This window comes from Lissotriton vulgaris, chromosome 10 (assembly GCF_964263255.1).
Source record: "Lissotriton vulgaris chromosome 10, aLisVul1.2, whole genome shotgun sequence".
NCBI classification, from domain to species: Eukaryota; Metazoa; Chordata; class Amphibia; order Caudata; family Salamandridae; genus Lissotriton; species Lissotriton vulgaris.
In genome coordinates, this window is record NC_141698.1 from 664677372 (window position 1) to 664700771 (window position 23400).

General features: G+C 37.6%; 1 protein-coding gene across 2 annotated transcripts in view; it reads right to left on the reverse strand.

Annotated features, from left to right (window-relative positions):
* Positions 1-23400, reverse strand: part of PTPRN2 (protein tyrosine phosphatase receptor type N2) — a 2289968-nt gene that overhangs the window by 90448 nt on the left and 2176120 nt on the right. For both annotated transcript variants that reach the window (XM_086941498.1, XM_086941499.1), the window contains 3 exons: positions 14271-14348; positions 7122-7241; positions 4622-4788 (listed from right to left, as the gene is read on the reverse strand). Coding sequence is in view for 1 of the 2 variants with exons in the window: in XM_086941499.1 (XP_086797625.1) it covers positions 4622-4788; positions 7122-7241; positions 14271-14348 (365 nt within the window). In the remaining variant the exon portion in view is untranslated. The remainder of the gene's footprint in view (positions 1-4621; positions 4789-7121; positions 7242-14270; positions 14349-23400) is intronic.

A 23400-nucleotide genomic window follows, 5' to 3' on the forward strand; every position in this document is an offset into this window, starting at 1 on the left:
ACTGATTTAATGTACAATATTGGCAACATGTATTTTCATTTTAACATTCTTTAGTTTATTAGTTTTGGACAAACATTTGATTTGGTCCAACTTCTGAAATCTGTACAGCAATACCTAAGACAAGTGACAAGCATGATCTTTCACCAAAAGGCACATGTTAAACAGATTTGCAAAAAAAGAAGCGAACCGAACAGAGCAAGAATGGTTAGTGATACAAACCAGCACTTGATTCATTGAGGCGGAAAGTCAGCATGCGCCCATCAGCAAGCATAGGTCGTTAGCGGCTCAGAATAAGGCTTTCCCACATTGCCCCTGCAGCAGTGTCACAGTTTCCAATGATCACTTTTGTGACTATGCAACTGGGCTCATATTACTAGCTGCAACATCACAAAAATGACACTGGCAACCGCTAATTAGCTGTCAGAATTTCTCCATTATTTAACGTGATCGCTGTTAGTAAAGGCCGATGCATACAGCAAGCAAAGATTGCATAATGTAGTTGAATATTTTAAGCAAAGCCTTTGCACAGGATAGTAACTGACTCCTATTATAGGAGAATTCCTATAAATTGTAAAACATGCTTCTTATGGGCTTGAGAAACGTTCAAATATAAATGCAGTGCATTAAAAATACTCATTGGTACATGAACATCACTGTTATTCTTTTGTTGCGAATGACACAAAATTGCAGAAGCCTTCACATATAAATTATTTTGTGTATTATTGTACCCAACCGTTTTTAGTGTTGTTTTCGCATAAAAGTGCAATGGGTCACATACATTCCGAAACCTCACGGCCAGCCCACTCTCCCATGGACTCATTCCTTTCAACATTTCCTGATCCTGAATGGATCTTTCATTCAGTGCCCTGCACCAGCAAGCATTGAATGTAGCTATTCAAAGGTCTGTCCTCACTGCACAAACAGCATTATGTGAAAATGGAAAATGCAAAATAAAGATAACTAAAATTACAAAATTTAAAGCAGAAACAAAATTATATATATTTTTTACATTGTGAAGAAATAACATTAAAATCGTTTTTACATTTATGTTTTAAGCATTGTTGGCTTTGTACCAGGAAGAGAAATAAAATAAATTAAGGATGGGATTAAGAATATGATTGTATTAAGGGTTATGCCTAAATTAGTGAATGAGGTAAGGGGTGTGGCTTAGATGGATTATAGTTATATTTAGGTTTATTGTTCTGGCAAGGGTTAGGGTTAGGGTTGAGCTAGTGTAACGTTTCATCATAGATCAGAGCTATACTTCTGGTGACAATTACATCTTTGGAAAGAGTGGAGATTAGTATTGTGTCAAAGGGAGACTTGGGTTTTGGCTAGTGTAAGGATTTGTTTAAGGATTAGGGTTGCATAGGGATCATAATTAGTACTGCATTAAAAAAACATGTTGTCATCATGGCTTCCTCAAAATCTAATCTTCATAAGTGTATTGTTTTACATTTCTCATTATTACACAGATTGCATTTTCAAACTAGATCAGATCAAATAAAAATGCAATATTCATCCTTCAAAACAAAATTGTAGCTCTATTAGCAAAAATACTGCAAAAAGAATTTTTTTAAAATGGTCAAACACCAGCTCACAAATTGTAAGCTTCAGTGAATTAAAATCCTTATATGGACATTGACAGATAATTCGTTCATTTGCAGTGAAATGTAAATGCATTGTAGTTACTGAAACGTAATTCTAATGTTAACAATGTTATAACCATGCTGCATAAGTAATTGAGGTAATGTCTCTAGAACGCTGGGTTGCCAATATTATATTACACATTTGTCATTTTACATATTATGCTGCATGCTTATTTTGAGGTAATTAGCTTGAAGAAAATGTTTTTTAAAGAGGGAATATTCAATAAAAGTAGCAAGTGAAAGGATTTACAATACTGTTTAGCTTTCAGGAGTAAATATGAGACAACCACACAGCTACAGACCACTGCAGAATTTGGGTGCAGGACCTTGCTCACATTACTGGCCTAACTACCAATCCCTGCTGTGTAAAGTCAAAGGCCGCACAAAGCCAGGGGTAAAATAGTTAGAGCGTACCCCAGGGGTGGGTTGACCATAAGGTTTAGCCTAAAGTCTAGCTCACTATGCCCTGTGCGCAGCGGGTTTTCACACAGTGGTGCATTGGTCTCATGGCCTGGTCACCTTCAGATGTGCACACTAGAAGTTGCCCATCATTGATGGGTTTAGGTTGCACATGGTATAAGATGAAAAAATAAATTTACTGAAAAAGCAATGGTTAAAGTGCAGTTATGTTTAGCTTTTGTTAAAACAATTTAACATGCTAATAAAACCCTTAGAAATTCACTTAAGCACCACAATTAAAGTGCAGTTATGACTGTGAATTAAAATTGAAAAACCACTGAAATTTGCAAGTTATAGTTAGGACGCTAATCTGTAACTCACACAACAACCATACAAACCATAACTCACAAACAAAAATGCAATGCATATGATCTCTCAATGTTTACACCAAAAACTAAATTAAAATTCAATTAAATAACAATGCATGCTCAAACCAATAACTAGTACTACATTCAAAGTTGTCCCTTTTGTAGTGTGATGTGTAGTATGATATTTAATCAACTGTAAGTACATTTATTTTATCACAGGTGTAATTCCATCAGTCACATCAAGGGTGAGGTTATGAGCATTACATTTGGTGTGTGGCCCTCGGTTTGCATGACTGTTGATCGAGTTCTGGATTGCAGTACTAACCATAACTTGAATTTCAGTCTTTGTTTTCAGTTTTAATTTGCAACCTTAACTGCCATTTTGTTTAATATTTACATGTTCACTTGTAAACGTAGGCAAACAACATTCTCCATAAAATGATTAGTCTTCATACGTAGCGGATGGCTCAAAGAAAAAGATGACTCTAACCCCTTCGATGCTGGTGACGGAACCATTCCATCATCAGTCACGGTTGAGCTGTGCTGATGACAGAATGGTTCCGTCACGACCGCACCCTGTTCTGGAATGTCCAGCACCGGGGAAGTATTGGCGCCGCACGGAAGCGGCTAAGATGTATTACTACTTCTAGCTATTACAAAGGAAGAAGTATAAAATGGGTTTCTGGCAACTAGATACCTAGAAGCATCCTTTTGCTCCCTATCAATAAAGTACCAGGTAAAGGTAATCAATTTTCCAAGTGGCCCCATTACAACATAATAAATAACTGATCCTAAAATGATAATAGTATGTAGCATAAGAGCCTCAAACACCCTGCAAAGCCACTAGTACATCTCCAATGAAAAACATGGGTAATGGGCAAGTGTCTATAAACAGTAACTCATTGTGCTGAAACAGTTTTCTGATTCCACATACAAGCTTTTAAGAGCCTGCAATAGTGCTCGACAACATATGTTGAAGGTTGACTATTTGTTAACATCGAAGGAATAAAGTTGTGGATATCAAAATCAACTACTGGAGTACATTATTTGCAACATTGGCAGACACAAGCTGAAGTTGACAGAGTAGGGGAGATACAGAGTTATTGCTCCATAAATCCATACAAAGTGATTGTGAGACTAGCAAAATTTGTTTCATAGATTGTTTTCTGGTGACATGGTTGGTTTGAAAAAAGTAAACATATGGCACATGCTTCCTATAGAATTGTCAATTGCAAAAACATTAGGACATTGAACATCTTTAATATCAGTCTTTTCATTCAAGTGTCATCTTTGGTTTACTGTCTCATGTATTTTTTTCAATTTCCGCTCTCCGAAGCCCACACTTGCATAATCTAATGCCACCTATGTTCGGCATTTCTCTAAATTCCATGTATTTTTATGTTGTTTTCCCATCCAAACAGTAAACATCTCTAACCTATTTGGTCTCATTTTCATCTCCATGTATCAGTTTCCTCATCATTTCCATAATATGACATATTCAGTCCCAAACTTCTGACTTAGTTTACAATACTTAGTATGCATCTAGCATTCTGACTTACCATTCTCGAAATTTCTGTTTGTATCTTCTGTGATATATTTTGTTCTCTCTTAGAATCATTGTTTTACATGAGATATCCATGCCATTTTAATTTACACATCTGTAGTTAATCTTCGTCCCGCAGTTTGTGTTGGCTTTTTTCATTTATTCAGTTTTACTCATCTTTTATCTCAGTTGCATATCTCTCTTTGTGAGTACATGAGCATGTGAATGAGCAAGCACAATTGGCTCATGTGTCACACACCATATAGCATTGAACTTTGTGATTGCGTTTGTGTATTTTTCTCTCTCTCTCTCTTTGCTCACCTGTTTTTCTCTCTGATCCCATTGTACCTATGGGTCCTAAAAGTGTGCTTGTTGCCTTTGTAATTAATTCTCTGTCGCTCCACAAAAACTACAACAAAGCAAAACCCTTGTTTTTGTCTGCTGCATCATTTGCAAAGTTGTTAGAATGCAGATAATATGAAATCCCTAGTCCTTTACATATTAGGAATGTGTGGTAGTCTTTACATGATTTATGACCTCACCCCAAGCACAAGAAAAGGAACAGCTGACAACATTCTGGTGAAGTGTTGAATACACACTTAATTGGCTCAAAGCCCTGGATCCCCATTACAAAGAAATAGGGGTTGTAGCATGTGTTGTACCTGCGGAAGTCCAGTAGTGACCTAGTAGACGAAGGCACCCCCTGCTCATTCCAATTCAGAAAGTTGAACTGTGTCACTGTACGAGTTTCGTTGGTTTGAAGGTTTTTCAGGTAGAAACTCCTGACAAGGAAGTCTTCACACCAGATGTGTTCAGACACCAGATTTACCTATGCAGAAGCAGAACAAAAGATAATCATTTAACATGAAGGAAGGCCACATTAGTGGATGCATGGCTGTAAATGGAAACAAGCACATTATTCAGAAAGGACTCGAAGTGTTCATTCGAAACTAATTAACAATCCTGAACACCATGCTGGAATTTTTTTAAATTCACAATATTAGACCACTATTTCCTCGTGACAAATAGCCTATCCATGCCCTCACATCAATCAATCCACGATCACTTATCAATTACTATTTGAAATTCAGATGCTGTAAAAAGCAAAAAGCATGTCGCCTTTGAGACTCTTTGCAAATGTATTATGTGGTATAAACAAAGTAGATCCAATACCTACAACAGAATCATTGTTGAGACATAAACCTCTGTATGTGTACCAGGCTTAACGCAATTACTTGTTACTTCCCTTACTATGTATATCGCTCTAGCTGCCTGTTGGGGATGGTTCCAGATTATCAACTACATACATAAAAATAATAAAATGAATAAATATGTGCCCTTTTGTCAGATATTAAAACAGTAAAGCTTGCAAACAAGGTACTGACAAAACTTCTGAGTAATTTTCTGCTGAATGTTTGGCAAACATTTTCAAACTAAAAATTGTCATTAAAAAACCCGATCAAGTCGGCAACCCAGAATTGTGTATGCAGATAATATGCCCTCTTGACGAAGGTAGCATTCATAACGTGGATGTGTGTCTATGACGACTCTGCATTCTGAAACAGAGGTAGCTATCCTGTATTTTTCTGATGAGCATTTTTCAAGCATACATAAAAAACATGGACTGTCATAGTAACAGCAAGAAAGATCTATAAAAAGCCAGCCATCCTCTAACGTTGGCTTCAAGACATACTGTTCTTAGGCCAATATAATTTTCTGTGCTTTTAGAGATCATGAATTTTGAAACAAAGTCCAATCTAAACTCCAGAATCTATACAGAGACATAATTTCGTCTGCAGAGAACTAATAAAATAAAATAAATAGCCCCACTGAGTACTAAAAGTCGTATATGGCCAAACAATAGTCAGAAGACTATGAATCACAGAATACTGCACAATAAAGGCAGAAACAGAGCAGGGCTGACAGCAAAAAGGTTGATTAGAAAGAATAAGGAGGTACAAACATATATTTGTGATTGTGTATATATTTTGCTCAAAGCACATGTGCGCTTGCCTTTTGCTTTGCTGCTCTATAACTGACTAAATTGCAATTTGCCTGCATAGGACTTACTAAATCCACTGCCCATTGTTTATCTCCCATAAAGGGATTCTTCAGAACTAATTATAATTTTGAAAACTTGTCATGTAGAGAAGTAGACGTTCTAAGCTGATCGCAGCAATGAAACACTTGTATTTAAACCTGTTTCTATATTGACCCAGATATCTAAAACCTCAGACAGTCCAATGTGATAATGCAACACATTTCTGGGATTGGAACATGTACTGACTTCACAGTAACAACTTATCCTCGGTGTGGCTTAAATGCAGAGATGCTATAGTTAATTTTGTATATTTCCACTTGTGCAAATCATGAAGGCTATCATGGCTCATGTTTGGAAACATGCTAGGGACCACGCTACACTTCCTCTGGAACATGGAGTCTAGTGGCTGTGCTTGTAACTGCGAAATCAATAACCTGAATTCGATTTGAACCACAAAGCCAGAGGGAGGACTGCAGTTTCCATGCTTGGTCAGAGTGTGTAATCTTGCTCGAACCCCTTTCTTTTTCTGTGACTCCGTTGCCTTAACTGCCAAGTCTGGAAGTAACTAAGTAGAATGTAGAAAGCAATGAATCACTAGCATTAGGAGCCTTATACAAAACCAAAGCACTTAAAATGTGTGTTGATTATCTTAGAAAAGCAGCTTAAACTACTAAAAGGCCTGTAACTTGTCACATAGGCCTTCATTATGAGTACCCGTAAGATTCTGAACCATGCGCAAACCCTTTTTTGAGATGGGATCAGATTTACAAGTTAGGTATACCATCGCGATAAAGTGTAACTCTCCGACTTAAATTTCATCATCTCCAACCAGACGAAATTTAACACCTGGAAAAGGTCCAGTAATTACTAGAGCATGTTGATTTTGGTACAGTGAGCATTAAAATCCACGTTATTCCCCCCCAAATGTGGCATAAGTGCCAATTTATGCTTCTGATCGATTCCAACTCTCAGAGAGTGGGATTTAATTGGAGGCTATAAATATCGCACCAAACACTGGGCCACTTGTAATGACTGGTCTATACACATTTGGAAATGTTCTTCTTCACAGGGCTGACACCCACATTCTTCAGAGTAAGCAAGCAGACATTTGATTTCAGTACCTCGTAAATGTGGTAGAGGTTCGAACCTTCATCTGGCCAGTAGTGGTGACACTGCTTGACCCCGTTCTCCGTGAGGGATGTCAGCATGACAATGACGACGCAGCCGTTCTCCCAAACCATCTGCAAACAAAGAAAGGCACCAGGGCCACACTGTGACTGCCTAATTACTGCATAGCATGTGTAATTGCTGTTCTCAGACACACAGGCAATCAAAATTCACCCCATTCACAGCAAATGTATTTCATTTTCATTAGACACTTGCAGCTGCTGCACCGTCCCAAGAGACACCGGCAGCGTCAGGACAGCGCCGCCATGAAAAAATATTTAATGTAAAGAATTGTTGAAAGACCTGCTACCTCCAAGCCAGACACTGCCATTTTTACCTTCCTTAAAAAAGGAAAAAAACATAATTTGTTTGTTGTACAATGCCTAATGCTGCTTTAAAGTCATTCCAAGTGTACATTAGATATTGTTTGTTTGTTTTTACACATTTATCCAAACTAATATTGCTTTTTTCACCTTTGTTCAGCAGGAGTGAAATTTATCATGTAGGAGACTGACCGTGTTAGTTAAATAAAAATTATCAAGTTTTAGTTATAAGGCGTCAAAGTTAACAGGAAACAAATGACTTTCGGTGAAAAACATAATTTCTATGGCAACCTGCCTTACACACTAATTTGTATGTGCAGCAGCTGCAACCAACTCCTCCCTTTATTAGTTCACAATAGAGGTATATTGGACTAGACTCACTCGCATTCATCGTGTGGATGTATGGAAATAAAGATATCGGTGTTGGTGCTCTTTGTTTACGTTTACATTCTAAGACCAACGTACACCTCAATTTGATGGCTCTCTTTACAAAGGAAGGATCTGCCATCACTGGTGCTATGACTGCTTGAGGTTCCACAGTTGCTTGAAAAAAGCTAAGAAAGTTATGATATCCGCTCAATCACATCCTATTTAACTATACTTAGGGCCCGATTATGATCTTGGCCGATGGGATACTGAGCCACAAACGTGACGGATATCCCTGGCAGCCATTTTACAAGTTCAATTATATCCAATAGGAACTTGTAATATGGATGATGTTTGTGATGGAGTTTCCTATCCTCCAAGATCATAATCAGGACCTTGGAATTTAGTTTGCAACGAAAGGCTTTAGCATGGTGAGCACAATATTACCCCATCTCAACAAAAAACATAAATGCATGGGTCCAAAGTTTTTCTCAGAAGCCCACTGTTAGCACAGGGACATCTTATGGGTTTTGGAATGCTGGTCTAAACATATTTTGGGTGCCCTTGTTGGAAACAGCTTCGAATTTATATTCCAATTTTAGCTTTTTCATGCCTTCTTTGACCAGGTCACTGACAGTGCACAGACACACTCTACCAAATTCCAAATGTGTTGACATTTAATATTCAGGGCTAGTGACATGTTTTCAATATTGTAACACAGCAGAGACTCACCAATATTACTGCAAATAATATTTGTGACACTCTCCCATTTCTCATATGTGAGGTCCTGTTTTGATGTAAAAACCTTTTTTTTACTACTGATGCAACAAACATACACAGCATCGCTCTCTGTTTAAAAAAAGTTTCAAGTTCATCAGTGCAGTATTCTTTGCAGAACATAACTGGCTCTATTAGGGGCCACCTGAACGGCTGGGGTCCTGGGCAAGAGCCCCCTTTGTCCATACCTTAAAACGTCCCTGTGTTAGCACTACCAAATGACGTGGATGTAGAGTACCAAGGCTGCTTAGCCTTGAGTGCATCTCTTGCCCCTTCCTTCTTATGCCTTTACATCATATGGTTTTTTATCACTGTTTTGTCACTTTGTCACAGTTTTCCTGTCTTTCTTTTTCCCTTTTCTTCCATTTTCTCCTTTCTGTAGATGAAAGTCTAATAACAATAATAAGTCCTGGTACCCACCACCTGCAACCAACAGCACAAATTAAGTACTGACTACATCTCTAGCCTGGTGAACACCATATTCCCCCATTTCCTGGGACACAGTCCAGTCTCTTAGTTTACAATCCGTGCTAAGATTCCGAGTTGTTTGCCCTTTCGAATTTCTCAACAACCAACTGACCATAATGCAATTAATTGCTGAGTTAACTTAAGTTTGAGCAGGTTAAAAAAAGCACTCCATTTTTTTCTCGATGCTCAATGTTGCACTACCAATCATCTAGAAATATGTTGTGAGCAAAGAATTACCATGAAAAAGTGGGGGCCTGTAAATAGATGCACATTATACACATCTAATTTCTTACATTATACATATTTATTTTTGATTGTTAATGTTTCCCACATTCATATTTTAGAAGAAACATCAGCATGTGATTATTTTCTTAAACCAAGGCTTCACATCCACATTTTAATCAGTAATTCACGTACTAGAAATTGCCCTTGGCTGGACTGCATAGTGTATCAGTATATTTTACATGAACGGTCATGTTCCCTCCCCCACATGTATATTCTGACATTCTTAAAATATGTTTTTAAAATAGGGATCTTATCCAAAGAGTTACATGAATCTATATAACCGAACCTAAAAATGCCATTTAGTGTCAAGCAGGCATTTTACAATTATCTCTTGGAAACAACTATGATGTTAACCGCTAGGAGCAAAAACACCCTAGTTTGTTTGGACTAGTGAAACAATTCCTAATTTTGCAACACTTCTATTATAAAATTTTAACAGTTTTGAAAAAGGAAGGGAATTATTTCCCATAATCCTCTGCCATGCACTAATTTGCAGGACATTTAGCTTCCCTAATAAAAAAAAAAAGTTAAACACAACATTTCCTCTGCCTTTCAGTGCTCGTAAAAAAATTACTCGACAGTGCTGCTCTTAGAACATTAATCAGCACACCTGACACGCTCACTCTTGCAGGTGCAGCCTTGATGAAAATATCTACCAGTGAATCCTTCCCAGTGTATGAAAATGAACACAGTAAGTGCACAGCACATTGCACATTCTTTTCTTTTTTATACATGTCTAGTTAAGCAAGGATGTAGTGTCAAAGTACTACAAAAGAAAAGCATATTTTAGAATGCATGTTTTTAAGTTCCTTCTGAGGGGCTCTGAATTTAAAAATGTATTCATATTATCACACACACATTGTTGCATAAAATACATTTTAAATATTAGCAAATTATCTTCAACAAAAAAATACAGATTTTCCAAAATATTGACAAAGATAACTGAAAACTCTGGCAAACAATGCCTTGTTAACAGATGAGGCATACATGCTGTAAATCTTTCAAAAGAGCAATAAAATCAATTAATAAATCACGTATTATAACCAATAGGTAATGAGTAGCATGTGCAATATGTTCCTATATCGCCATCTTGGGGTTTTAGTTTTTATAAAAATAATCTATCCCCATACTAATTAATTGCCCATTATATATTGTATTCTCTCCCTCTTTAAATGTGTGTATGCATGTAGTTATATATATATATATATATATATATATATATATATATATATATATATATATATATATATATATATATATAGAGAGAGAGAGAGAGAGAGAGAGAGAGAGAGAGAGAGAGAGAGAGAGAGAGATGTTGCAAACAAAAAGTTGCAACAGTAAAAAATAAAAATTCCAAAGCAAAACCAACAAGGTTCATCACCAGTCTGAGACCCAAGGGACCACCACCAGTCCCTGGATGCACGTAGTGGTTATGTTTTTATAGTCAGCATCAGGGAAGGGACGAGTGTGCGCACTAGAAAAAAACAGCAACCATAACTGACACTGAGTGCCTAAAGATTGGTTTTATACATTAAAGCCCAGCTGACAAGTACAAGACAAATCCCCGCAGAGAAGAAAGTGGGAGCTTTGCGCTAATTAAAATTAATTATTACTGCTGCATCCTTAATGTAATATTTGCATGCACTTCCCTTTGTCCTCTTATTAGCATACTGAATTTCTAAGTGAAAGGAAGTCTGGCCTTTCTCTCAAGGGTTACATTTCAGTTATTTATTTTAGACAAATGTTGAGAATGCAATTAAGATGTAAATTATCGCATGCATAAAAAAGGAGCTTTCTTTGTTCAGAACAGTGAATACATTTAATGGGCGTGCTTTTGATCAAAAAAGAAATATGTACATGTGGTTCACATTTACCTCTTATGTCTCTCTGAAGTAATATTTGAAGTTTAGACCCAGAAAATGCTGAAATAATGATTTACGTTGAGTGTACTTTGATGGGACATAATGCTGACAAAGTGGTAGGTATTCAATTTTAGTTTACTCACAACATTCTGTGTAAATAATGTTAAAGGGAAATAAATGTTGCACAGAGTAATGCAATTTAATATATCTGAAATGTAGAAGACAAATTGATAACTGATATCATAAACCCACTTTTTCCAATCGGATGCCCCCTGGTATAATCGGCGTTATTAAGGGAAAGCAGCTCATTGAAGCCATTATGAAAATGAGAAGAACACAGATTTTATGGCAGCAATGAAAAACACAATGATGGGGCCCATAAACGAATCATCCGTTATCCGGTACTCTGCTTCTGCCAACCAAGTGTAACACTAGGACCAGTGCTTAATTTGTAAACGGAAGAGTGCTGGTGCCCAAAGCTCTGCTAAGAAGCAAGCGGCGGTGCAATTAAATGTCAGCGCCTTGAATAACAAAGCTGTGTAGCCTTCAAATCACCTTACGCATCTTTAATCCACTACCAAACACTCTCTCACCCTTTATTTCACTCTTGCAGGTTCCTGTTTTCTCCCTTTGTGAGGGTTTTTCTGTCTTTCTCTTCCTCCGTCTTTCGTTTCTTCTGTTTCTCCTTCTTTTGCTATCACTAAATGTCTGATGTGGAAAAATAAGTTCCGTCCCCAAAAATAAGTGAGGGTGCCTCAAATTAAGCACTTAGCAACGTATGCTTGCAGTTTGCCTCTTTCATGGGCCCAGACTTGTAACATTTTTTCTAATACCAATCTTTCCAATTGTCTGAAGACTTGGATGGAAGTAAACCCAAAGGACACTTAGTTTAAACAAACAAATTCCCTCACCCATCAAGGTACCATATTTCTTTGAGAGCACTGCATGAAAACGGCATAGTGCACAAACTAGTCAACTGCCAGAGTTCAGCGCTATAATTGAGCTCAACAGGTATGGGCAGACTTATGAAAAGAGCAGATTCCTTTTCAGAGCCTACAGGCCTCTATTCACAATCTGGACCTGCGGGCTAAGTGAGGCCTGGGCTTGGAACACAGCCTCTGCCCCAGCATTTGGAAGTTTCTTTTGCCATGCGTATGCTTTATCTATGTGAGTGGCATTGTGCACTGACTGGTACAGGCCTAAGGGACTTGACACTTCATTGTCAAAGAACAGATTTTGTGCTTGGGCAAATAAGTGTACACAAACGAATTGGGCACACACGAGTAATTCAGAGCAGCACTTTCTAAACCTTACCTATAGAGTCAATGCTATAAAAAGAGCAAACAAGCTCCCTATTGTGCAACGTCTGTGTATTAAGAGGATTATTTTAGCTTAAAGTTATCTTTCAATAGTCTATAAATAAACATATGTGTGGATCAGATTTATACTACACCTTTAGTCTTTCGTTGTAAACTTGAGCATGAAGAAGACAGTGCCTCAGACCAATTGCTATTTCAGGGGGAAGGTAGACTGTCGCCAGGCACGAGTTTATTTCCCCTTCCCCCTAGCCTTTAAATACCCCATTGTGTTATGCATAGCTTTCCTGGGCCTCTCATTCACCTGGAATACCTTCAAATGACTATAAAATATTGAGAACATTGTGGTATAATACCTAGAAAAACGAGGCTTTTAGATTCCCTACATTAGCAGTGCACAAATATTGATGCACGAATTTTAAGATCCAGTACCTGGGGAATGGCTGTGCAGTACTTCAGACTTTTGGATTTCAAACCAAATGGAGGAGCACAGGCACCAGACAGTAATCGCCCAATAAGCACTGGTACTAGATAGCAATCTTTCAATAGTGGACTAAAATGCTATAAGGATTGGACATGCAAAGAACATATGCATGTGATTAGTATTATTGAATCCTGCCTGGGGGATAATGTTGGTAACTTTCCAAAGGGCACATTTCGAGTGGTGCTATGTTAAAAGAAACTGGTGATAAAATAACAGCAGGAACAGTTGTTAGATTGAAGGCAACAGCTTTCTCCCAAATGTTGTCTCCAAGTCCTAAATTCTTACTCATTAAGTAGGATTCCCATTGAGCTGTCCAACTAGAGACATCTTGTTAGCGTTTCTGCTAAAACTGACCAACTTCAGTAAGATTATATTCATAATTTTGGATGGCATTAAAAACTCATGAGCGGGTTGCTTGATTATGTCTTGTATTTTAAGCACAATACAGACTTGCTTACTTCAAAAATATATGAGGTCATCATTTTGATTTGTAATTAAAGTTATGCATGGCGTCACATATATTAACCAGCATAAAACTTTTCTTAACTCTCAATACTGGAATATTAGGATTTATTTGTGAAATGCAGTAAATCTAGTGAATTTAGAATATCATAAAATGCTTCATATGTTCCCGCATTTACTCCCTAAACTTTCATGATGGCCAACAACATTCTAAGTTATCTGACACATTTTTAATATTGTTATAAGAAAGGATGGTGTCTTGAAATTTGGAATGAGTACTGAAGATGGAAAGAGCTTGGTATTGGATGAATTCACACAAAGCACCAACAAAAAAGCTAGCGTGATTGGCCATTTCAGATATAGTGCATAAAATGAAGGCTGAATGAGAGAATTGTGCTTTACTCTCTTTTAGATATCAGAGATGTTTGCCTCTCTTGTGCATTTTATATCGCGTATGTGTGGGATTCTATTACTGGATCATCATAGACAACATGACATTCCTCCTGCGAAAGTGTTTTCTGCCAGCAGGCCCAATGTACAGCTTTCTAAAGCTTCAGCCCTTCCGGCACAAATTGTGTGGAATAAGAATCCTCAGTTTCTTGCTATGCAAGGTCATTGGCTACAGAGACTTTTCAGGGTATTCTTATCATCCTAATAGTACTGTGTTCTTCTAATAAATTTGTATGGTAGGTTTGGTGTGCAAAATATTAAAACTGTTGAATTTTATTATAAATATTTTTATCATAAGATGTCACATTACCTGCCAGAAGTCTGCAACAGTCGCAGGAAGTGGGCCTTGTGTAGCAATATATGCTGGATTCCTAGGGTCATGATCCATCTATGCAGAGGAGAAAAAGAGGAGAGATTAGATTTCACTAACTCTGGCATGGAAAGTAAGCATAAGGACAGCTATAGACAATTTTGCAATGGATGCGTGCAAAAATCATAGACCATCTCCAGACGACGGCTATGCAATCTCCTCGAAAACACTCCGTTCATCCCTTCTGTACCATGAAGTGGCATGCAGCACAAACAATGGCCTTATGATGATCAGCATCAAGCAGACTTTGAAGCCTGGATGTGATGGCATAATACAGGTGTCAGAGCATTGTTTGAAATACATTTTGTGTATCATTTACAAAAATATAGCCCGCTTGGTGTTGATAGTAGACAATTTACGTCCAATGGAACATTATTTTTGTAAACAATGTTTAGGACACAATATTTATGTCAGACGATATTTCGGACTATCACATGTGAAATGCAAGCTCTTAAATTGTGCATTCTCTGTCTGTTCTGGAACTGTGACAAAAATATAGCAAATGTGGGTCAATTCTTTATTGGTCTGACATACAAGTCTATATAAAATTAAGATTCAGACTTATTTTTAATGGAGAACCCCAGCAACCAGAGGCCGGTTAACTTAATGTGTTCAAATGAGTGCACACAGCAAGGAATGGATCTATAACATTTTTTCTGCAGTTACAATAGTGTACAAAATGTTCCAGGTCTACCAACACATTCCCTGTTGCAAAAACCTCGGCGAGGAAAAAAATGTTTCTGCCTTTCGACTGTTCTAGTGTTCGGTTTGCAAAGAATTCATTGCACTTCAGGATTCAAATCACAAATTTCATCTAAAATGTGACTCTTTTATGGATTTTGCAATGAAACTCGGAGTTCTTAAGAGAATTTTGTCAAACAGTCACGCGCTGGCATGGAAATACAAATTTCAGTGCCAAAAGGTGACTGATTAAAGAGAAAAATGTGTAGGTTTTCTACCTCTGAATCCTCATGACGGTACGAATCACACGAAAATTATGATTTAAAGAAGACAGAAGAACTGCTATTTTACAGCTTTAGCACTGCAAGAGTAGGAATCCGGGTACAAATCGGAAATTCAAAGAATCATCTGGCGGTGCTTCTTAGCGCATGCACATTTTATACACAACTGTAATCTGGTTCATAGACGGTTAGAGATCAAATTCCATGCTATGAGCAAACCTCTCAGAACAGAGTCTAATCTGGACTGTATTTTAAGATGTTGGCAGTCAGGCCAATGTGTTAGCCCAAAACTTTCTACATAAAAACCGCATTAAATATGTGACAGGATATTTCCTCATTCTTAAAGGAATGAATGTACCAAGGGGCGGGTGAATGGAAATGCTTCACCATTTAATGGAAATGGATTAAATCTGTATGGAACCTCATGCTCACTGGATTTCAGTTTCTACCAGGAGCAAAGTTACATTTTTACTGGCAGTTAAGACCAAGCTTAGAAAAAAATAAACCAATAAAGAAGTAGTCAGTGTATTTTATCCGAAATTAACTGATACAAATAATCCTACTTGTATTTTATTAAAGTTATGGTGGAAAAGCATGCAATAATGTCATCAGTCCTTGAAAAGAACGGAAAAAGATAAATGTATCTACTGCACAGCAGTACAATTAAAATGCACCACTTTGCCCTAAATTATGATTTTGGGGGTAAAAAACAAAGTTAAACTTGCACAATCAGTAAATACCAATTCCACAGGCTTTGGTAAATAGCCAAAGTGTTAAACAACACGATCATGAATTTTTACTATGTACTATGGACTCAATATTTACCACATGTGCTAAATGTTAAAAGTGTGTTTTTTAGCCAGGTGTGATAAATACTGCACCAGATAAATAGCACATAGCCAAAACATCAGGAACAGCCCGTTTTTAAGCATTGAAGACCCTGAAGATTAATCACTAGAGAGCAGAAACAGCAAACTCCTCAAGAAAGAAGGGCATCAGGACACTCCCAAAGCACACCAACAACCTGTTCCTGAGTGGGCATGTCCAGGTATTTATTTTTTGTGCACTTTAAAACAAGACAAACAGAATCCATTGGTATCCTCTGATAGGACTCATTATTACAAGTTAAGCCTTCCAAACTCTTCCATCATGGACGCTGGAAGAGTAAGAAGTACACGTTTATTGTGCCTGAGTTGCAATTCTTGGCAAATAATCTGGTAAGATAACATAACCATTTAATATTCCATTTCATGCTGAAGATGCTGTAAAAAATAAACAAGATGTGCCTGCCGTAGCAGATAACAGACAAAATCAATACCATATCAACATATCTACAAGATGTTGAGAACATTAAAACAGTTTCCAAAACTTGCAATACTATCTACTTAAGCCAGTTGTCATGCACAAGTGCGAAAGCCTGGTACTGTTGGTGGTTCTCCACTTCAGCTCTACTTTACAGTGGGACAGAAAAGGTATGAGCACTCTGAACATGTCGGGAGTGCATGACACGAAAGATCTCAAGGTTAGAGGAATCCAAGGTAAGGGACATGATAGCTATGATGGACAGACATATGCTTGTTAAAAAGTTGGCTTGGCTGTGAGTAATAACTCATGTAATTTGTTGCGCATATTCACATTGATCTATATATGTGCTGCCATAGGAGCTAGGAGCCCTCTAAAAGTAGTAATGGAATCTGTTGAGATTGAACTACAACAATCATAATGCATTGCCATCTTGATGAAGAAGGGTTGATTGGCTGCCCAGTATATTGAGGGTGTTGTGTCACCACAAAATTGCTAGTGCTGCTTCTCACAACATTGCGGTTTGATCTAGAGCACATAACAGAGCAGTTCAGTATATATAAATCCGCATCACACCACATATAAATATTATTAGTGTGCCTCATTTTTATGGTTGCAGCTCACTTTTTTCCTATTTGTGAGCCCACCAGGTTTACATGAGTGCTAAAAACTGACCCCATGAAGTCAGACAACACCACTGTAGGACAGGAGTTTGCTTTGCGGGTACTTGTTGTGTGGGTGTCCCAGGGGAACTGTGGATACTGACCACTAACTCTCTGCTAAACGTTCATCACTTAGCAGAGCATTTTTTGAAGGATGGCTAGGAATTGCATGCTCCAGTCCTACGGTCCATTGTGTGGTGTCTGTTGCAAATAATTCTAGCACTGCCAGCATTTTCAGGAAGGTGGAATGGCATTGGATCACTGTAGGAAACTGAGTTTTGTTGCAGTACCCACCCACTTTTTGCCTGTTTTTTTATGCAACTTTGACTGAAGCGTACTACTGGGTCCCTGCTAACCAGGTTCACTGTACCACTGTTCTTTCCCTATATATGTACCATTGCTTATCCAATAGGGAAACCCTTTAGCACCCTCAGTAAGTCCCTATTAAATGGTACAACTGGTACATAGGGCTTGAGGTACTATAGAGAGTCCCTAAAGGCAGCAGCACAAATTGTGCCACCCTAAGCAACCCCTAACTAAGAAAATGCAAGAAAACCATTACAGGCTCTGTGTCTTGGCGCAGATAAAAGTGAAAACATAACATGTCACACATCCCAGTGTGCTATGTCCCATTCTACCGCATGTTCTTAATATTTGTGATTTATTTACAGCTTTTTTTTGCCTCCTATATTTTCAGGAACATTTATTACCTACTATCTACTGGAGATACTTTAAGGTAGTATTTTGCACCAGTTTTTAGTGATCGCTCATATTGTAATTGTGTTTAATTTAGAACATTAATTATTCTTCGCACGTGGTAAATATCATATGCTGTAAATAGTATATACAACAAATAGCACATGTTGACCACAGACATGCAGTATTTAGCATGTAATAAATACTGCATGCTTTTTTTAAACCTGTGATCAAATCACGGCCTATATGTAGTATATATATATATAAAGCTATGTTTCATATTTCATTCACACAAATAAGTGGTTATTTGCTTCAGTGCAAACATGCAGATGAATGTACTACCTGCAAGATAAGGCATGACAAACAGATAGATAACTCTCTGTGGATGGAGCTGACCGTTTGCCAAATTAGAGAAATTATCCACAAAGTAGAAATAATAAAAACTATTTGACATAGCACTTAAGACAAGGACACAACATCTACTAACATCAGAAGGATGACATATCAAGATGGCCCTGATGAGATTTGAACCTGTGTTCCTGAACTTCTTGTCTTATATCAGGAGGATGGAAGGCAAATTAGCTGTAACCTCTGTCTGAACCATGTTATCAGTTATATTAAAGCTATTGACATAGAAACCTAGAAATATTGATCAAGATAACCAAAAACGATGTTACTGAAGAGGAGACAAAAATTGAAATCTGGTTTAAATAAAGAAACTATTCCTTCATTCATTCATGAAACCATCTGAAAAGCAGATGAGTACGCTGGCCGTAAGAATGTCCTGTTGCTCTCCTGGTATCCAAACTCATGTAAAATGGAGGATAAAGTGAGGAAGGAACATTATCAGTAAGGCCAGTCCATTCGTAAAGAAGAGGCAACAGCCATGATCTCCGGGAGGGAGCAAATCTCAACCTTTCCGAAATAGGCATTTTATTTTACCCTACTGCATATACATAGGTAAAAATGAGTGCATCCTTAGTTGAGTTGGTAGAACAAGGAAACCAAGAAAAACATGTTTTCTTTCCCTTTGGTAGCCTTGATTAATTTACTGCAAACCATTAATTTCAAGAAACAGCTAGTATATACTGATTAATTTCCCTAAGTCACTCTGGTTTAAATTTGTATATTGGAAAGACACCGCCAATGCGCAATTCTAAAAATCGCCCTTTTGCAATGGGAGTGTGCATCCGAGGCAATCATAAAACATGTTTATAATTTAAAAACATGCATTAATATTGTTATTCACAATCCTGAGCAGAATATTTAAAATGACAAAGATGGCTAATGCGTACCTTTTAAAATAACCACCTGTGTTTTTTTTATCAAAAGACAAGGACTCGGATGAGCCGCAATGATTAAAGTACTGCTGCCATTTTAAAAGACTTCTAAACACTCAAGCGCTCTGATTAATCAGAAAGACCCACTCTTGCCATTTCATTGCTAATCAGCGCCTGTCACAAAGCTGCAGTTTGAAACGTGGTAAAAATCTTAATGGGCGCCGTGCTGCAAATGTGTCTTCAATTTAATGAGAACTCAGAAGCTGATCACAATTATTATATTCTAGGCACTCTCTGTTGTGCAGAAAACATAATTATGGACAGCATCAGATAATAGGGGTGCAGACATGGAGCAGCAGGGCCAAGACTAGCCGGAGGTACCATGGGGGAGTGTGTATGGAACATGATCGTAACCACGAAGCTACTTTGAGTAGCCGCCTGTGCAGTAGCGGTCAGTGGTGGGAGTGCTGCCGGGTGGTGACGTGGGGTGGGAAGGGGCAGGGTGGGGGGTAATAAACTGTGGAATACGGCCAAATACAGGTAAGTAAACATAAGAATAAATAAAACAAATTTTGTTGCGCGCACTAGATCGCATTAGGCGTATCAAGGAAAGATTTTCTAAGATGTGTGTTTTCACTTTTTGAGAAAGCTAGCCTCTCAACTGAACTCACTAAACCAAGTGTACCTAAGAACCAATTGTCACTCTTCACCTTTTCCTTGCAACCGTATCTAAGGTTTGTTTATAACACCCAACACAAATTTATCTTGACCCACTTCCAATAGGATATGTTTAACCACTTAGTTTCCTTCCCGAATCAGAATCTTAGTTAAAAAATCTTTCAAACAAAACTTCATCTCAAAGTACCCTACATACTTTGTTTTTTTATTAAAAAAATTAAGGACCTGAAGAAAAGCTATATTGTACCGATTTTATGCAACCTTAATTTTAAACAATGGCATCCAGCTCTACTGTACTTGCAAACTTTATGATCTCCGTCAATATGCTATTGTGTTGCAAGTTACTTATATAAAGTTTTACCGTCTAGAATGTTTTTTCAATTTCATGCAATGATTTTAAGAAAGTAATAATTGTTAGTGCAGACTGTTTTTATAATATGTATACTTTTATGATTTCTGATGAAATCGAATAAGGTGATCAAATATGTGAAGATGTATGGAATCTTTTTGAAAAGTAGGATATCTATATTAAAAGTGATTTTGAGTGCAGACACACACTATGCGAGAAGAGAAGAAGGGGGACAAAAATAACGGTGTTGATATATACCAAATACATAGATGTAAAATACCTACGATGAGCTGGGTGGTGTCCATAAGGTGTTGAACTGTAGTAATTAGATGAGCTTTGGAAGGAGTAGTGTTGACATGGGAATATATGAGGCATGTGTTGTATGACTGCTGTGAACAAAGTGTTTGTGAATAGTGCCCACAACAGGCCAAGCAGTGCATTTGAACTGGTTTTCAAATGAGAGCTGATTAATTTGTGCATTAAAAAATATTTTTTTGACTATGTTTTTGATAGTATGAAGAGAATAGTAGCAGAATGTTAGCATGGCAAGTAAAAGCTAAAAGAAACAACAATAAAATTATGTTTGCGGCTGTCATTGGCACACAGGGAGCTTTCACAGGTTTTTTAGTCACTTTATGCAGAACTGATGAATACTGATAAATATTAACTGAAACCTTGTTGAATAAGCTGAGATACCTACTCTATTTTTGGTTAAATAAGAGGATTTAGGGCCAGATGTACAAAGCATTTTACAGGTCAGAAACGGGCATACAGAAGGCAAAATGCGACTCAGTAACTTCTTACCAAATCGCATTTAGCTTTTGCGATTCGGTATTAGGGAGGGCCGTGTATGAATGTTGTGCGACTGGGAATGTGGGTTCAAAACATTCGCAGTTACCATCAACTTCAAGTTGGTGGCAACCTATTCACAAACTGGAAGGAGTGCCAAGGCCCCCCCTCCCCTTTGTGAATATGGGCACCAGTTTCTTATAGAAGCAGGCAGTGGTCCCACAGACCACTGCCTACTTTAAAGAAATTAAAAGTTAGCTTTTCATTTTTATTTTTGAAATGCATCCTGTTTTCCTGTTTTACAAAAAATCAATTTTGACATGGTGGTCTGCTGACCCAAGGAGGCCACCATCCCTGTGATTGTGGCCATTCACAATGAGCCGCAAATTGTGACCTGCCTCATGAATACTGATGAGGCAGGTCTCTTTGTGAGCCCCTACAAATTGCTAACAGTGTTAAACACACTGTTGTACATCGCCGTTTGTGATTTCCTAATAGCAAATCGCTAAAATTTGCTATTAGGAAATCACAAACATGCAATGTCGAAAATATCAGTGCTAGAGAAGATTTTGTAAGATGCGACAAACTGTAACACACTAGACTCAGATGGTTTTTCCATGGACATATGGAAGCTTTTATTGAAATCGATAAAATTATCTTTTCTTTATCTTTGTCATGAGAAAACACCACAGTAAAGGTGTACCGTGTTCCCTTTACTGTTTGCTTTGTTTACTGAATCCCTTGCTGATTCACTGTGAATAAATGAGTCAATACCTGGGCACAAATCTGATATTATGAATAATAGAGTGAAATTATTTACTGACACTCTTCTAGTTTTAACTAGTAACCAATACGAAATTAAAAGTTTATTTGTCAACTTTAAATGTTTTTGTTCCTTTTCAGGGTACAAAATCAAAGTACAAAAGGAAAAAAATTGGCATGGAACACAGCTAAAGAGACGGAAGAACACTCAATAGGAGGCATAGAAACTGTTGATGAAATCAAAAACTGAGGGGTGAACATAACTTGAAAATGTGCAGAGCTATATTCTGCCACTTATGAAAAAAATTAATCTTCACAAATCAAAAAATAATTACATTGGAATCAAAATGTGCCACTTTCACTAATTTGCAATTACAGTGATTTGCATAACTAAACCCAGATGTCCTCATCCAAATACTGGGTAAATTTTGTAAATGCTTTGAAGAAAGAATTGGCCAATTTATCAGGCAGAATAAAAGCATCAGAAGCTCCAGACAAATATTATATTGAGTGATCAAATCATCTGTACTAACTTTACTAGATTGTAAAGAATATTACTGGTGGCCAGGCTGCATGATATTCAAATTCTTTTGGTAAAGGGTAGATGTCAAGATACTCATTTCCAGTTTTGGGGCACTTATTATATCCAGATTATCCAGAGGGATGGATACTTGACAAAATTCAACTATCCAGTATATAAAAAAAATATTGAATATAATTAGTGGTGGGCTTAAGTTATGTAATTTGCTGTAGCATAATTAAGCAAAATTAGAGCTACATTTTGTGAAATTGTGTAGCATTATACTAGGATTGTGACCCAGCATTTAGCGTTGTTTTCTTAGCGCAAAATGCAGTCTTGCATCCTAAATGGACCAGAGGATTCATTGTAAGCTACGAAAATAGCGTTAGATACAACAAAACACGAACAGCAGCAAGCAGGAGCCAATCGTGTTGACTACGTTTTGTGGTCCTTTTTTAGGGACCAGGAATGGGTAGAGTTTAGGGGAGGTAAAGGTTTTTTAGGGTTTACGAATGAATAGAGTTTGGGGATGGAGAAAGGTTTAAGGGTTCAGTGATGGTAGAGTTTAGAAATGGTAAGGGGTTTTTATGGTTCGCAAATGGGTGGGATTTTAAGGCGGTAAGGGATTTTAGGGGTCAGGGATGGAAGGAGTTTATGGGCAGAAAGAGTTTTAGGGTTCAGGAATGGATGAGATGGTGAGGGGTTTCAAGGTTTCAATGAGGGGTGCAGTTTAGAGTAAGAAAGTTGTTTTTAGAGTTCAGGATGGGTGGATATTAAGGGTGGTAAGGGGATTTTAGGGGTCAGGAATGGGTGGTATTCAGTGGTGGTGAGAGGTTTGTTTTAGGACTCAGGGAGGTGGAGTTTAAGGGATATAAGGGTTTATTGATGGGTGGGATTTATGTGCAGAGAGAAGTGTTTAGGGTTCCAGAATGGATGGACATTAGGGGTAGTGAGGATGTTAAGGTTCAAGGCTGGACATACTTAAAGGATCAGGATTTAGTGTAGTTTAGGTGTAGTGAGGATCTTTAGGGTTCAGAGATGAACATAGTTTAGGGGTAGAAAGTGGTTTT